Here is a 15,064-nt window from a genome sequence, read left to right as displayed (position 1 = left end):
GGCGCTGTTTTTGCCGTCTTGATTTGTGCTGGCTGAGATTCCTCACTTCTGTTACCCTGTCATCCCAGGTCCAGTTCCCGAAACACCCTCTCATGGTGTCTATGCTTCAGTGCAATGCTCCTTGATGGGTTTCCCTTGGTCGCTTCAACCTTCTCTTGACAGATACTACTTGTTTCGTATCCCTAGCTTCTCGTATACTCATCGTAGATGGGAGAACATATTCACTCAACACAGAGTTACCACGAGTCAAATTACTTAAGTCGCCGTGGTTGGATATACTTGCTTCGGCAATCTCCTATACATAGATCGAATACTCATAGCTATCACAAGGACTTTCCCTACCCGCACCTTGTACATGCTGATTGATACTATCTGGTCCACTTGCTAATACTAGAAAGATGTCGAGCTACTTGGCTATACTGCTGATCTGATGCATATACGAGAAGCCTTCAACGCAACGTGAAATCTTCGACTCCACCCACTTGCTCGATGCACACATCGACTTCCCTCATTGTATCGGGATCATATCCGAATATGTGGCAATCACCACTAATAAGAGTCCAATATCTATCTTGGTCTTCCCTTAGAAGACACGGTCTGCGAGTACCGGAGATGATGCAGACTATGTCCCCGGGTTGTGCGGCTTCAGGTACGATTACGAGCTCGTCGTCGTTCGTTAAACTAATACAACAATGCTGAAGAGCATCGTACAGGCGCGTAACATCTTTCGGAATAGTGTATGGCAGGTCCTAGTGAGGAATTATAAACTTGATTCGCTTGTCGTAAAATTTAACTTACAGCTAGTCCGGTTCCACGCATAAGACCGTCGCGAAGGTCTATGCCATGCAGATTAGACATCCCTTACTCGAGTTAGTGAGCAGCATAGCGCACACGGTCCCCAAGCTTACGCTTCAAAATTTCTGGGGTGAAGTGCCCAGAAACAGTAGCAGTATTAGACTTGTCTTCTTCATGGAGATATTGCCTAAGGTCATCGAATTCATTGTAGACATTGCGCATTTGCTTGGCCGCATCGTCAAGATTCACAAATCGAAATCCCTTGCTACACTCTAGAATACGCGCAATTTGACACCCGCGAATGTGAATAGTCGCGTTATTGCGAAGTTCGCCATTTGAGTACGATTGCAGTGTGCGGTCATGATCGCCAGTAGTAGGGGCCAACAGAGAGCCTGCCTCTATGAATGAAGGGTCGTCTGACTCGCGTGAAAAGCTCGAGAAATCGAGCGGAAGGTTTTGCGACCAATCCGGAATCCAAGAAGCCATATTCGAATCGTGTGGGTGCCGAGTAGCGGCAAGTATCCGAGGTCCCAATACTGGCAAAAGGAATCCCGCTACGTTAGTAAAACAATCTTCGACGCTCTGGGTATAGTCGACCAGGTAATCCATTTCTAGTTGTTTGCGACCAAGTAAAGACTTCAAGGCGAAAACGTTGTCCCTGGGATTGGTCGCTAGACACTGTCTGGTCTCATACAGCCAATTCCACAAAGTGAATTGTGAGGTTGAAAACTCTTGTAGTGGCGCTATCAAGATTATTACGTGTACAGGCCAGTTGTTCTCAGCAGGACTAGATCCGAGACCAAGTCTAATAAGAGCCTCGAAAGGTATTGTAGCAGAGCCGTAAACTATTGTGATATGGCTCTTGTTGTAAATTTCTTGAAGAACCCACGTTCTTTGAAACCACGGGTCTTCGTACAGAGCCTCTACCTGTCGCATAGTTGCTCCAAGACGGTCAATGGATACCGCGTCTGATCCTTGTGGCATGGAGGATAACTGGTCCAGTAATAGGCGACAGTCTGGAACCTGATCGTTGAGCATGACCATGACACCCCATGCGAAGTCGTAGACATCCTTCATCATGCGAACCTGATGGCCTCGCTCCAAAGGATCCTCCTGGTTGATACAAACAGCATCAATCCAAAGTTTGCGACGTTTCCACGGGAGACGCAAGCGTCGGAGAGCTGCATGACAGTTCCTCCCAACAGATAGACTCTGTTTGGCATCGTTGCACTGAATCACGTGTGTGCGGCCACTGTTCCCCCACGTATAAGATACTGCTTCGTAGTATAGGGACCCATCGGACAGGTTCTCGTGACATATCGTACATTCAATTGGGTCTGCCTCGTTTTGACTTGGATGTAGGACAAGCATGCGAACCGAGTCGCTGTGTTGTAGCGGTTGATATTGGTACGAAGGAGTTTCCATGACGAGATGAAGTGGACAGTGATCGCGAATAGGAGTAGTTGTCGAGGGGGTTTGGGGTTGTGACGCCTCTAATTCGAGAGTGTCACCTCGCGCATAGTTGTATCAATCGCGGTGGGGGGTATTCGGCTCGTTGTCTGAACGTCGCCGCTGGATTAGCGCAATACCATGCGAAGGTTGAAAGAAGTGCAAGCTCTCCTTTGCTAAAAGGCTGTAGTCCTTGGCAGCTTTTAGGCAGCAACCTCTAGGCGCATGGCAGCTGACTGCATCGAGCAAGTGGGGGCTGTGCTGTGGCGTAAACATCATCATTGACAAAGCCGCGCGCATAAGCAAACCTAATGAGCCTACTACATCTTGAATTATGCTGCTGGTTATTTATAAACATAGAGAAATACCCTGAATCACCGCTATCGAGTTACTAATCCACGAATAGTCACACCCAAAGTTCCTCGCGAGAAGACTTGAAGCTCGAGCGCGAAGCCTGGAGAAAGTACACAGGCGAACAGCCTCGCGCTGCGTGCATCCAGCTTCCAACAGGGCCTCAGCCTTACACCATGCCAAGATGCCCTCCTCAGCTCCTCACCCGCCATTTTACATCACCCCGCTGCAACAATTGCGCGCATTATCGATACAAGGTAGCAGTCTATTCGCACACTTCTCTCTGCACCACCACTCTCCCTCATCCAATCAAAACCCACCCCCCTCAACACCCTCTCTAACCCCCCTCACAACGCCCTCAACCACCACATCCCCAACAACACCATCTTGCCAACAAACCCCAACACTCAATCCTCCATCCGCCCCCGTAACAACACTCGTCGTAACCGCCGCCCCAAACGCAACAGCACTACGACTAAACGCCATCCTACCCATTCGCCAACACGCTGCCTCACCATCATCATTACCACAGCGAAGCTGCCCAGCAGCCGGAGCTGTAAAGCGACCCAAATTCGATACCTCAAACGCTGCGTCGCGAGAAGTACCCAGGAGGGACGAGAAGACTGCAGCAACATCAGGTATGAGTTTGAAAGGCGCGATGGACGTGTATGGTTCGCCGGTTGGTGAGGTGGTGGCGAGATAGGACGAGATTGATTGAGATGTGTGGTGTGCGGCGCGCAGACCGCGTGATTTCTTCTCGTGATGATCATCGGCTTGTTCGTACTGCGATCGCCGTATTTGCACTTTCATCGCATCGATGAAACTGCCCATTGCGCCGTCTGCTGAGTTGGCGGGAAGGTTTAGCCACGGACGGAGGTTGATGGGTATGATACCTGTGAGTGCTTCGATATCTTCTGGTAGAGCAGAGAGGAGAGCGCCCGCTAGGACGGCGGTGAGACTGGATGTCACCGTCGTGCCGTTGTGCTTACATTTCTTCGCAAAGGTTGTAGTGGACGCGGGTGAGAAGTACAGCGTTTTGTAATGTGTTTCCAGCGGTGTATGAATGGGGTTGCCGAACCACTCTTTCAGTCCCTTCCCTCCATCAGCTCGATGGTCTCGCAGGTTCTCGTTGATAGGTAAAGGATGGAGCTGTTCTAGAGGGCTGAGAAGCTGGATGTTGGCGTCGATGGTTACGATCGAGCTGCTGTGAGCGACGAAAGGGGTTTGTGAGATTGCGGTGTTGAGCGCTTGCAGGAAGAATGTGTGGAAGATTGAGCCTGTTGCCCCGTCACCGAGACTGTGGTGGAAGATGAAGGATGCAGTGAAGCTGAGTTCGCTACCAGCGTCTTGAAGGATGATCAAGCGCCAGAAAGGCAGGTCACCATAATTGGTTTTGAAGTCGGTATTGTGCTGTTCTTCCAGTATGGTGTCGAGCTCGAGATCTGCTTCTCCTTGAGCAGTAGACCCAGTCCTTCTCCTCCAGAAGACGCACCTAGCAAGATCGATCGACTCCAGCCTCGCAAAGTAAGCCTCCGGAGACGCTTCATCAACAGGAATGGCCGACAGGATAGCATTCTTTCTCACAACATCCGCCAAAGCTGCATAGACTACGCGTTGGAGATCGGGCGATTCGGTACTGTTAGACAAGCTGTAGTGGGCAGACATGCCGACATTCTTGAAGAAGCCAAGTGCGTGGGATACCGCTGAGAGCTGTTCGGATTTGCCTGTGGGGTAATTAGTTGGACTGGAGGGCTTGGATCACTAATTGGAGCTGGTGTACCTAATGGTCGCAGTATAGGAAGTCGCTGCACTTTGGGCTTCTGGTCCGGTCTGGTGCGCGCCATTTTGGGAATAATCGTTGCGGTAGTAAGCTGGAAACTGTGGGTTCAAGGGCGAAGGATGTGAACAATGGGGCTCTTAAGACCTTCTAACCCGAGTTTATGTTAACCTGATAGCCCGGGTAGCGTACGCAAGCGATTGAGGTTGCCGGATCGGATGCAACGAATAACGCGGCATGGCCGAGCGATACCAAGCCAACCGGCCGCTGTAGGAACTCCGTACATGGTTAGAGTCCAGCCATGGTGTTCTTGGCTATATGAGCAGTTTATCAGCCGCTATGGATCCATCGCTTGTCACTGTGGCTCGTGTCAGGTTGGTGGCTGACAACCTTACAAGCTTAGCCTATGTCCGACGGTAAGCCGGGCAAGGCCTCAGCTCCCATGTCGCTGTGTATCCCAACAAGATAATAGGACATTGGCGGAAGCGCTGACCGCAAATCAAAGTGAATTCAGTGTAGGATTCGTGACAACGAGAATGCTATTAGAGATACAGCTTGGAGAAGGAGAAGTTGGATGTAGACGGTCCGCGGCGGGGTGCTAGTAATGAGGGGCATCATGGATCAGCCTTTGAGCGTAAGGAGAGGTGTCTATGTGAGGTAAGCATGGTAGTGAAAGCCAGCTCATCGATTGATCATAAGAGAGTTGCGTTCGAGCGCATGGCATACGTCGCTTGCTTCGTGATACAGGTTACCTCCTGCCACGCGCAAGCTGACAGCGCCCGCCGCATCAATTGATGGCAGATCGCGCTTTGCTGGTTAAGGGCTAGCGTCACAATCCCTGCTTCCACAATGGAGGATATGAGTTGCTGTGTTCGGGACCAAGATGGTGGATTTGATGGGCCATCAGGAACACCTCTCTTGTACCGCATATCGACTTTCACGAAGATCCTGTAATACATCTCCGTATGAAATGTGTGTGATTCATTCCCCACATGTCGTGTTGCAGTTCATGAAGCGTCTCTCGACAGCCCTTCTAGTCAAGACTCTACAACCTCCTACAAATATCCTCAACAATCTCCTCCGTCCCCGCCTTCCCGCCCATATCAGGACTCAACAACCTCGCCTCCTCCAAATTCCCATCCACCGCTTGATAAATCCTCGCCGCCGCCTCCTCCTCACCAATAAACTCCAACATCAGCGCTGTGCTCCTAATCGTCGCAATCGGGTTGGCGATACCCTGGCCCTCGATATCAGGGGCAGACCCATGGCACGGCTCACCGATAACAAAGTCTTTGCCGACGTTGGCGGAGGGAACGAGACCGAGGGAACCGACTAGGGCGGCGGCGCCGTCAGAGAGGATGTCGCCGTAGAGGTTGGGTGCGACAATGACGTCGTAGTCTTGGGGTTGGCGGAAGAGTTTGTAGACCATTGAGTCGACGATTTGTTCCTCCACGTTTACGCCGCCGTATTTCCTGTTTTGCAGCGCGCGGCGAGCGGTCTCGCGGAAGAGGCCGTCTGTTTGCGATAGCACATTGCTCTTGTGTGTGATGGTGACGAGTGGGGAGGAGTGAATAGACTGCGCGCCGGCGTCGCGAACGCGTTGGCGGCGGAGGGCGATGTCGCCGGCCATTTCGGAGATGTTGAAAGACGCGGTTTCGGAAATGCGCTTGATTGCTTCGGCGATTTTGCTTCCATCAGGCGCAGCATACGTCTTCTCCTCTTTAACATAAAGATCCTCGGTGTTCTCACGCACAATCACCAAATCCACATCCCTTGCCGCGCCCCTAACGCTCTTAACAGGCCTCACATTAGCATAAAGCTTCATCTTCTTCCTCAACGCAACAATAGGACTCGAATAGCCCTTGGTTTGCACGGTGGGCGAGCTGACGGCTCCGAAAAGGGCGCCATCGCAGTCGGATTTCAGGGCCGAGACAGTGTCGTCGGGGAGAGCGGCACCTGTCTTTTGGAAGGTTTCCCAGCCGGCTTCGTGGTGCGAGAAGGAGAATTTTAGGCCAAAGGAGGAGGGCAGGGCTTCGAGGATGCGGCGACCCGCGGGGATGACTTCGCGGCCGATGCCGTCGCCGGGGATGAGGCCTGGGGTGTGTTAGTCGATTCGCATGGCAATTGATGCTATTGGCGCGTGGCAAATCAATTGATCGTCTTACCTATCCTCAAAGTGCGTGCGGCCATGTTGGGGATGTGATGCGGGAGTGACAGCTTCACGCGCATGGAATTTTTGGTGTTGCTGCAGCTGCCGCCGAAGTTCGGAGGTCCGAGCTTCTTTTACCGGCCGCCCACGTTGTGTCCCCGCGGGGGAGAACGGAGATTGCCATCCATGGAAATTTATCGTCAGAGTTACATTGACTACTGCATTTGCTGCTCATATGGAGCGCAAATCCATGGCATCCCTAACAATACCCCCAGCCCATCCCATCCCATCCCATCCCACATTACCCTTACCCCCCCAAACGCCGTGCTGATACCCTTAACCCTCAACCCAATCATCCCCCCCTCACCAAACAAACTGCGGATACCAAGACCCAATCCCCTAATCAAGGTCACTATTCCCTCCATCCTTCTTCCCACCGCCACCATGAACCTCCTCAAACTTCTCTTTCGGATCCTCAGCACCCTCTTTTTTAGCTTGCTCGGTGGGCAGTAGTTCTATCACCACGACAAAGAGCTCCTGGTTGGTTTCCCGGTTCTTGAGCACATATCTAAGCGTGTGCGGTCTGATTAGTGAATGCAGTCAAGTCAGCTCCGTATCCCGAGGTCCAAAGAAATGTGTGAGTAGTAGTGGTGGTGGTGGTTGTGGTAGTAGTGGTTGTGGTGACGACGATAATGGGGGATACAGGAGGTTGAAGGAATGTGTGACTTACCGCAGCGGCTGTCCGTCCCAGTGCCCAATCATACTTATAACAGGTAATCCATACCCGATCTTGAGCGCAAACTCATTGAAATCGAGATACGGGTTGAAGAAATCGCACTTATATTCCCTGCCAGCCTCAAACACAAAGTCCTTCCTGTTCTGCTCCGTGAGGAAGAACTTTTGTCGCGCGCTGGCTCTGTCGGGTACGTGTTTGCTCCTCCTGACGTCCACGCCGTCGCCATCTGCGCCTTCTTCGTATACAACGGCCTCGCCATCTGAGCCAGGCACTTCCACATCTCCTTCTGTTTGTGCCTCGCCTTCCAGGTCGCTCTTGGCCGGCTTGTCCGCATCCTTCTTGCTACCAATGCGCAGGACGTTTATCGAGGAAAGAAGCGCGCCATAGAGGTACGGCTCGTCCGCGTACACATCGCCGTCTAGACCTGGATCAATCCACCACCTGACTACCCCAAACGCCTTGTCGAACAGCGGCGGTAACCGGTCGCGAATCGGGTGATCGAAGTCGTTTCCGAAAACGAGCTTGTCGCCCGCTATGTCTTGTTTTGGTGTGAAAGAGAAGGATATCGAGTAGCGATCGTAGCAATGTTGGGGTACGGAGAAGTAGGGTGAGGTCTTTGGTGAGCCTTCTGGTAGGCCTGGGCTTTGTTAGTGGCTGGAGCGTTGGAGGGGTAGGTTGACGAGGGGTCCAGGTGGGAGGCGTACCGCGGTAGTCTTTGATGCGCATGTGTACGCGCGCGTCGATCAAGTCGGAGGATATGTCGACGGGCTTTTCGCTGTTGACAAGGACATCTTCGTGTTTCGACGTGTCGTAGGTTGCGCCCGCCGTGACGTGCAGTATGTACTGCTCGTGCGTCGCCATGTTTGCTTTGGGACGCTCTTCGATGTGGGTGAAGGTTGGGTTTAAACAAAGATGCGAGTAAAGAATGGGTTTCCTATGCGAGTGAGTAAGTCCTGAAGTGCTGCGTGGGGTTGTCGTAATGTTCGTCAGTGTTGATCACACGCGCTGTTGGGCTTGCCCCAAAATTTGGTGATGAGCGATGACGTTCCGAAGCCGCACGGAAGCAGGGATTGTGGCGCTAGCCCTTATTCAGCAAAGCGCGATCTGCCATGCGGCGGGCGCTGTCGAGTGTCACTCTGGGCGTGGCATGAACGCGAGAGCACATCGGGTTCCGGGTACCTAGGTACTAAACACCCTTCTAGTACAATCGATCTACCAAGTATTAGAAGAAAATTGTAAGTGGAATATTACTTGAATAGGCGATACACCATCAATCCTATCAACTCCATCATCCTAGCACCGAACCCCTCTCCTCACACCCTCGTAAAAGCATCAACATCCACCCTCTGATAAAAGCTCACGTGCCCAAACGTCTCCCAATACTGCGCCAGCCGATCATGGCTGATGAGGATAAGCTGGCTTGTCATGTAATTATCTGGTCAACGTTAGCATCCATCTACCCTAATCCTCTCACACCCCCCAGCAACGGTCTCCCCACCCTCCCATCCCCCATCCTCTATCATCCACAGCCCCTCGAGACAAGAAAGGAAAAGGACAAACATACCATCTCTAAACCCCGTCGCAGCAATATGCCCCACACTCCTCACAATCCTTGCGCCCTTGAAAATCTCCTCCTTCGCAACGCGGATCAAGCCATTAGGGCCAATATCCGGTGCTATGAATGTGTATTCGCCGCGGGGAATGTTTGGGTCGCCGGTGAGCTTGACGGCTTCGATGCGGCCTTTGTATACACTTTCATCCTCGTCCGCTTTACCATTGTCTGACGTGTCTGATTTTTCCCCTGAGGCGGAGATGTAGTTGTGGTAAGCAGACTGTAAAGTAGCGACGCTATCTTCCAGATCATCCGCGTTCTCCATCTCAACACCACCATCAACAAATTCCTCCTCGGAAGCGGAAGAAGACGCCGCATCCGTCGGCGCCGTCGTCCAACTCCCCCCACTACTCACACTCTCCTCCCTCTCCCTCGCGCGCATAGCCCACAGCGCACGTTCAGGAAGCGGTTTCGCATCCCGCTCATCCGGCTGCATGATGGCCAGAAACTCGCAGCCGTGGCCCGCGTAGTCGCCACACCAGATGCCCTGCCATGGTTTCTGGGGCGTGGGCGTGTAGCTCGCTTCTGGTAGCGTCGCCCACGTCGTCACGTCCTCGCCGATACGCATGCCCATGCCGAGGACGCGCGTGGAAAATTCCATCCAGCGCCGGATCCGGAATGTGGAGTCGGAGAGCTGGGAGACTGTCGCGGGTTTCTGGCCTGGTTGGCGGTAGCCAGAGGGGGAGTGGTCGTTGCGCGTGCGGTGTGCGCTGGGGAGGGTGAGGGGCGGCCAGACGGGCGTGGCGTCCGTTGTTATGGCCTGGGGCCAGGGGCGGGTGAGCATGAGTTGGGAGAAGAGAGAAGCGGCTTGTTGTTGGCGGTCGCGGTAGAGGGACATGCGGATTTCTTTCTGGAGGCGGAAGCCAATGTCCCCGACAGCTTCTTCGTAGGCATCGCGATTTAGGCGCACAATGGGCGCGTTGAGGTCGAGGCGCACGTTGGGGCTGAAGGTGTGGATTATGGCTTCGGGGTGCTGGTCCCAGGATAGAGCTACGGGCGATCGTCGTTCGGCGACGAGCGCGTAGGCTTCGATTGCGTTGAGTCTGTGGTCGTAGCGCGCGATGAGCAGTTTGCCGGTGTGGGCTGTGTCGGCGAACCAGATTTTGCGGCGTGCGATGAACCAGTATGGGTGGTGTTCTTGGTATAGTTCTCGCCAGGTGAGGCGCGCTGGTTTCGTGGGGTTGGGTACCTCTGCTTCTACGAAGGCCTGCCAGAGCGTGTCTTGGAATGTGTGGGTGCGCAGGACTTTGCTGACCATGCCTACGGTCAGGAGGTCTGATAGGGTGAGGTAGCTGAGCACATGATGGAGTAGTTCCGAAGGGAGGTTCAGCAGCGGCGGGATGGGCGTTTGCGGTGCCGGGCTTTCTGTCTCGCGAATCCGTAGCTCCATGGTATCGATTGATCGTGTCGCGTGCTTGAAGTCGTATGCAGCCTCCTTTTAGGAATCGATCGACCGTTGAAGTACCTCAGCCAGGGTGGCGAAGAGCTTAAGTAGCAACCACGTCCGTCCCTCTTACCTCTCGCAAGCAACCCGCACCGAAAAGAGGAGTAGTAAATCGCCGCACGAAGACTTAATATAGCGCCTCAATCGTCGGTCCTGCAGGGCGCTCTCCCACCCGATCCCACCGTCTCGGCAACGTTCCGCGGTGACACCTTCCCACCTTCGCCTAGCCTTAACAAGTCCGGGGTAGATTGGCGTGATCAAGCAGCGAATACGAGCGCTATGCAAGATCAAAGAAGATCAAAGCACTAACTCGCGTATCTTGGACGTGCTGAGTACCTGCTCTTTTAGGTGTTTGGTGTTTGATGTTGGCTTTACGGTGCTGACGATGTTGCGATATCGGATGATGCGCTGCAAGGGTGAGGCGGCTCGGGAATGTCTTCGGGTGCGACGGCAGAGGGTGAGGAGGCGGGCGATGGAGTGGTTTGCCGGCGACAAAGGGAAAGGAAGTGGTTGAATGCGAGGAGATAGGTGCTTGTCGTCGCCACGCAGGCGTGATAGGTGCGTGTCGGTCACGATATCGCAGTACGTCACCGTCCGTCCGTGCGCTGGCGCATAGCTGGCTTTTGTGGGGTACCGCGAACTTGACTTCTGCCACCACATTTTGAGGCAGACATCGCGTTTTTAGGGTACGCACGTCGCGATATCTTGTAGCCAGGAGGTATTCAGTGATGATGGGGTGAGTATCTGTGCTGATATATGATGACTTCACGACGACATATCACCGTGCGCCCGGAGATGTGAGGATACAAATCACGGTTGAGGCATACATCATCATCGGGAAACATTATTCATTCAGGCCGGATTTCAAGCCAGGCGACGACATCACCCACTACATACTCCACCCACCAACCTCCCAAACCCCCCTACCGCCTACAAGTCCTTGAACTTGCCCTTCCAGGCCGCCTTCGCCGGGCTCCTCTTCACCACGCCCACCGGCCTCTTCCCCATCTCCCCCTCCCTCCTCTTCTGCTCGAAAGCCGCCTTCCTCCTCCTCTCCCTCTCCTCCTTCTTCTCCGCCAACCCCCCCACAGTCTTCTTCATGGCCGAAGCCCGATCTGCTTTGCGCAGCAAAGTCTCTTCAGCCGCCTTGTTCTTGCTCAGCTCTTCCTCGAGGAACTGGCGGCGGCGGCGGAGCTCCAAGAGCTGCTCTTGGATGCCGGCGGCGGAGTCCTGGTGGGCGGCCTTGGCGGCGGCGGCGGCGACGACGTTGGTCTTGGTGGTGGCGGTCGCGGCACGACGGCTCCTGACCTCGTCGAGGAGGCGGGCGTCGGCGGCTTCCTTGGCTCCGGCTCCGTACATGCGGATGGGGGGCGAGGCGTACATGATCGCGATTTGGCTTGGTCGCTGATGTGGTGTGGGTGTGTGGTGGTGGTGAAGTGGTAGTATGGTATGACTTGTTTTCAATTCTAGTCTTGAATATTGGTATGATGATGGTATGGTAGGCTTGAAAAGTAATTGTGGATGTGAGATGGATAGAGAGAGCTGGAGAACAGAAGAGTTGGAGACGAAAGGACTTCTTATATAGTAAGGACTTCTTGGCTGGGACGACGTCTATTCTGCCGGTATTACAATAGCAAGGACTGCAAAAGTGAAGGTGAGCATGCAAATTTTCGCTGACGGCTGGTTTCTATAGGGCACAATAGCAGTCGATACGTGGGAAGAGATGAGGCTGGGCGAGGTGAAAGGGCGTGTGGACCAATGACACCTCTCCGAATGGACCTCGAAGTGAGCGCGACTTTGGCTGCGGGCTTTCTACTGGCTGCGAACTTGAAAATATCGACCGCTCGATCAGTCTGCGCCACCGCAGAACGTTTCAGATAGCTTAGTTGCTATTGTCTAATCAACGACGACGTTTTCACCGCTGACGTACGTCCGCTGCGAACCTTGGGAGCGGCCAGCTCAAACATCACGTGCTGGAACAAGAACCCCCGGAGCCAGGTTGGAGCATGAACGCGACCATGCTATTCGCGCAACGTTTTCACCTATCATAGTAATATGCGCCCGCATTCACCAAGCGAGAGACACGCGACTATTCAGCCCTGACAGCAACGTCATCACCTCGATACATCAGCACTCAACGCGCACCCGCATCCCTTTCCTCCCGCCAGGCCCTAGTTGCCTGCACCCACTCCTCCGGATCCCCCGGCATCCCCAAATCCCCATCAAACCCCTCTACCTGCATATTCTCCAAAGTGAAGTCCGTCGTAGGCCGTGTCATCCACTCCGGAAGCGGTCTACTGGTCACGAAGTCTTCGACATCTTCTATAAACCATGCTTCTGGGTAGCTCAGGTCGGCTGGTGTGTCGACTTCCTGCTCAGGCTCGGGCTGCTCTTCTGGCTGTGAGGGTGAGGTTGGTGAGGGTTCTTCTTCAAAGGCCCGTCGTGTCATCCCTATGAGGTCCACTTTGCCGAAGTTAGGTGGTAGGTCGGGTATGATCTCTGGGCGCCATTCGTTATTGTCGGGACTGTCGGGGCTGGAGAAGAAGAGATAGTCGTTTGGGTTGCCGAAATCGATGGGGTGGCTGTGAGAGGCGGGGATGGGGGTGTCGGAGAAGAGGTAGTCTAGTTCGTGACCTTCGTTGTCGTTTGAGACCGCGAGAGCCGCGATCTCGTCGGTGGTTTCAGCTTGGCCTTGAGAAGCGTCTTTCGAGTTGGCACGCGCAGTCTCCTCGGCTTGCTTCCGCGCAGCTGCCTCGGCCTTCATCCGCGCAGCTACCTCAGCTTCCTTTCGCGCAGCTTCTTCAACCTCCATCCGCGCAACTTCTTCGGCTTCCAACCGCAATGCCGTCGCCAGTCTTCCCACACAGCCACTCATATTACTATTCACATCATCCCTGGTGATCTTCAGTCCACCAAGCAAAATAGGCTTGTGGTCCTTGATCTGCTGTTGCAGCATGCGCATTGCTACCGGTCGGTAGTCGACAGCAGGCTCTGCCTTCGCAGGCGACGAAGCTGCAAGCGTGGAAGACTTTTCCGGCGAGAGTGTGTGAGTAGTCGAGGACATTTTTGGTGTATTGATAGAAGCGGAAGTGCGCTTTGGCGCTGTGCTTGGGCTTGTAGCCATCTGGGTCGACGCTGGATGTGGTTTGGCCGCATGGTTTTTCGTCACACCTGATGGTAGCAGCTGGACTTCAGCTTGCTGTCGATTCGCATTTCGAGCCTGCTTCGGAGCTTGCTGTTGCGGTCCGCGCTGCTCTCGCTTTCGACTCGTGGAGTGCGGTGTAGTCAGGCCGTTACTATGATGGCCCGATTGCGCAGAGGCGACTGGCGACAGTGTCTGAGGCGGCGATGTTGCATATTGCGCCAAATGGTGAGCGAAAGAGGGGGCTGTTGCAGATGCGATCGCAGTATGCTCCTGCGACCTGCGCTGAGGAGAGAAGCTGGCAAGTTCCTGCTGTCGATGTGATCCATTTGAAGACAATCCATTGTAGCCAAATGCAGGTTCGCCAGCTTGACGCTTTGCTGCTGGAGCCGGACTTCTGGATGTGGCAGATGGGACGAAGTCTTGGACCGGCGAATTGGTGAGGGTATGTTGCGCTTGAGGTTGCGCTTGAGACACTGGACGAGCTTCTGGACTCGCTATACTTCCCGTGTTGGCTGGATGTTGAAATGACCGCGGCGGTAGAGACTGATGCTGAAACTGCCGCGATGTCGCGTGTGCGGGTGTGGTCTGACGCAACGAGGACATCTGCTGAGTCGGTGACGCAGATGGAACGAAGGGTTGTAGCCCACGACCCTGCGGGACTGCTTGGCGTGCGGCCTGGAAATGAGTCTGATGAGCAGGTGCCGCTGCGGAAAGAGAAGCAGGCGCCGCTGCAGGACGAGGAACTGGCGACACAGCCATCCCCCCTCCCCCCTTCCTCCCCAGCCCTCCCCCCAACAGCCCCAACACCCCATCCCACCTCCCCACCTCCCCCCCATAACTCTCCTTACACTTCTTATTCCAATCCCCCCACGTCTTATGCGCAACATGCAGCTCCCCCTTGAGCACCATCTCCTCAACCCGCGTCTTCCACGCCCGGATCTGCTTGCCAATAGCATGTTTCTTGTTCTTCTCTGTAAGACCCTCCGAGCAGCACTTGTGGTGACTTCCCTCAGGATGCAGGCACTTGTACAAGCCATCCGGCCTCTTTGTACAGGCCGCGAGTGAGTCTTCGGTGGGATATTCGGGGACGGGGGCTTTGTCTAGGGGATGTATGCGAGCGTCTGGTTTTGTGTCGCCCCATTGTTGGCGGGTGGCGAGGATCTCGGCTGGCGAATCCATTCCGGGGGTTTGTGTGATGGGCAAGGGAGTAGGCGGCGATGCTGTTGTGGGCGACTTGCGTCGCACGTCGCGACAGCCATTTGTTTCCCAAGCGTGAAGTTTCTCGTACCAACGTGCTTTAGGGTGGGTTTGCTGCGCTTTGCACCAGGCTTCGATTGCGGGCTTGTTGTCGTTGTAGCGCTGCTCTTGTGAGGTTGTGATGGAGTCGTTGCGGGCCCGCTTTGCTTGTGCTTCTTGTGATTCATCTTCGGGTCTTGGGCGCTTCTGCGCTTGGTGAACCATGGGTGCTTGGGCAGAGCTGGGCGTATACGGGTTCGTTCCAGTTGGTGTGCTCGTCGAGAACGTGATGTGAGGCGACGACGTCGCGCTACTTGTCGGCGTTTTTGCGAACGGTGGAGGCATCGTGTGCGCCCGGGCTCCTCGTGGA

The 15,064-nt window shown here is 54.3% G+C and overlaps 5 protein-coding genes across 5 annotated transcripts; all 5 read right to left on the bottom strand.

Moving 5' to 3' along the window:
* Window positions 1-1,718: 1,718 nt before the first annotated feature.
* Window positions 1,719-4,439, bottom strand: J4E88_010775 (uncharacterized protein; the record flags this gene model as incomplete). Its single annotated transcript, XM_049404365.1, has 4 exons — window positions 1,719-1,769; window positions 1,819-1,908; window positions 3,175-4,319; window positions 4,376-4,439. The coding sequence occupies 4 exons, from the start codon at window positions 4,437-4,439 to the stop codon at window positions 1,719-1,721; spliced, it is 1,350 nt and encodes a 449-aa protein (XP_049249898.1).
* A 978-nt stretch (window positions 4,440-5,417) lies between these two features.
* LYS12 (homoisocitrate dehydrogenase) lies at window positions 5,418-6,562 on the bottom strand (the record flags this gene model as incomplete). The annotated part of the gene is made up of 2 exons (XM_049404364.1): window positions 5,418-6,466; window positions 6,538-6,562. The coding sequence occupies 2 exons, from the start codon at window positions 6,560-6,562 to the stop codon at window positions 5,418-5,420; spliced, it is 1,074 nt and encodes a 357-aa protein (XP_049249897.1).
* Window positions 6,563-6,920: 358 nt separating this feature from the next.
* Window positions 6,921-10,259, bottom strand: J4E88_010773 (uncharacterized protein; the record flags this gene model as incomplete). The annotated part of the gene is made up of 4 exons (XM_049404363.1): window positions 6,921-7,089; window positions 7,306-7,894; window positions 7,962-8,135; window positions 8,822-10,259. The coding sequence occupies 4 exons, from the start codon at window positions 10,257-10,259 to the stop codon at window positions 6,921-6,923; spliced, it is 2,370 nt and encodes a 789-aa protein (XP_049249896.1).
* A 984-nt stretch (window positions 10,260-11,243) lies between these two features.
* Window positions 11,244-11,696, bottom strand: J4E88_010772 (uncharacterized protein; the record flags this gene model as incomplete). The annotated part of the gene is made up of 1 exon (XM_049404362.1): window positions 11,244-11,696. One exon carries the CDS (start codon window positions 11,694-11,696, stop codon window positions 11,244-11,246), a length of 453 nt encoding a protein of 150 aa, XP_049249895.1.
* A 751-nt stretch (window positions 11,697-12,447) lies between these two features.
* Window positions 12,448-15,039, bottom strand: J4E88_010771 (uncharacterized protein; the record flags this gene model as incomplete). Its single annotated transcript, XM_049404361.1, has 1 exon — window positions 12,448-15,039. The coding sequence occupies one exon, from the start codon at window positions 15,037-15,039 to the stop codon at window positions 12,448-12,450; it is 2,592 nt and encodes an 863-aa protein (XP_049249894.1).
* Window positions 15,040-15,064: the final 25 nt, after the last annotated feature.

The sequence above is a fragment of the Alternaria novae-zelandiae genome (genome assembly GCF_023758075.1).
Source record: "Alternaria novae-zelandiae strain BMP 2774 chromosome Unknown scaffold_39, whole genome shotgun sequence".
In the NCBI taxonomy this organism is placed as follows: domain Eukaryota; kingdom Fungi; phylum Ascomycota; class Dothideomycetes; order Pleosporales; family Pleosporaceae; genus Alternaria; species Alternaria novae-zelandiae.
This window is presented reverse-complemented; position numbering and strand designations above follow the sequence as displayed.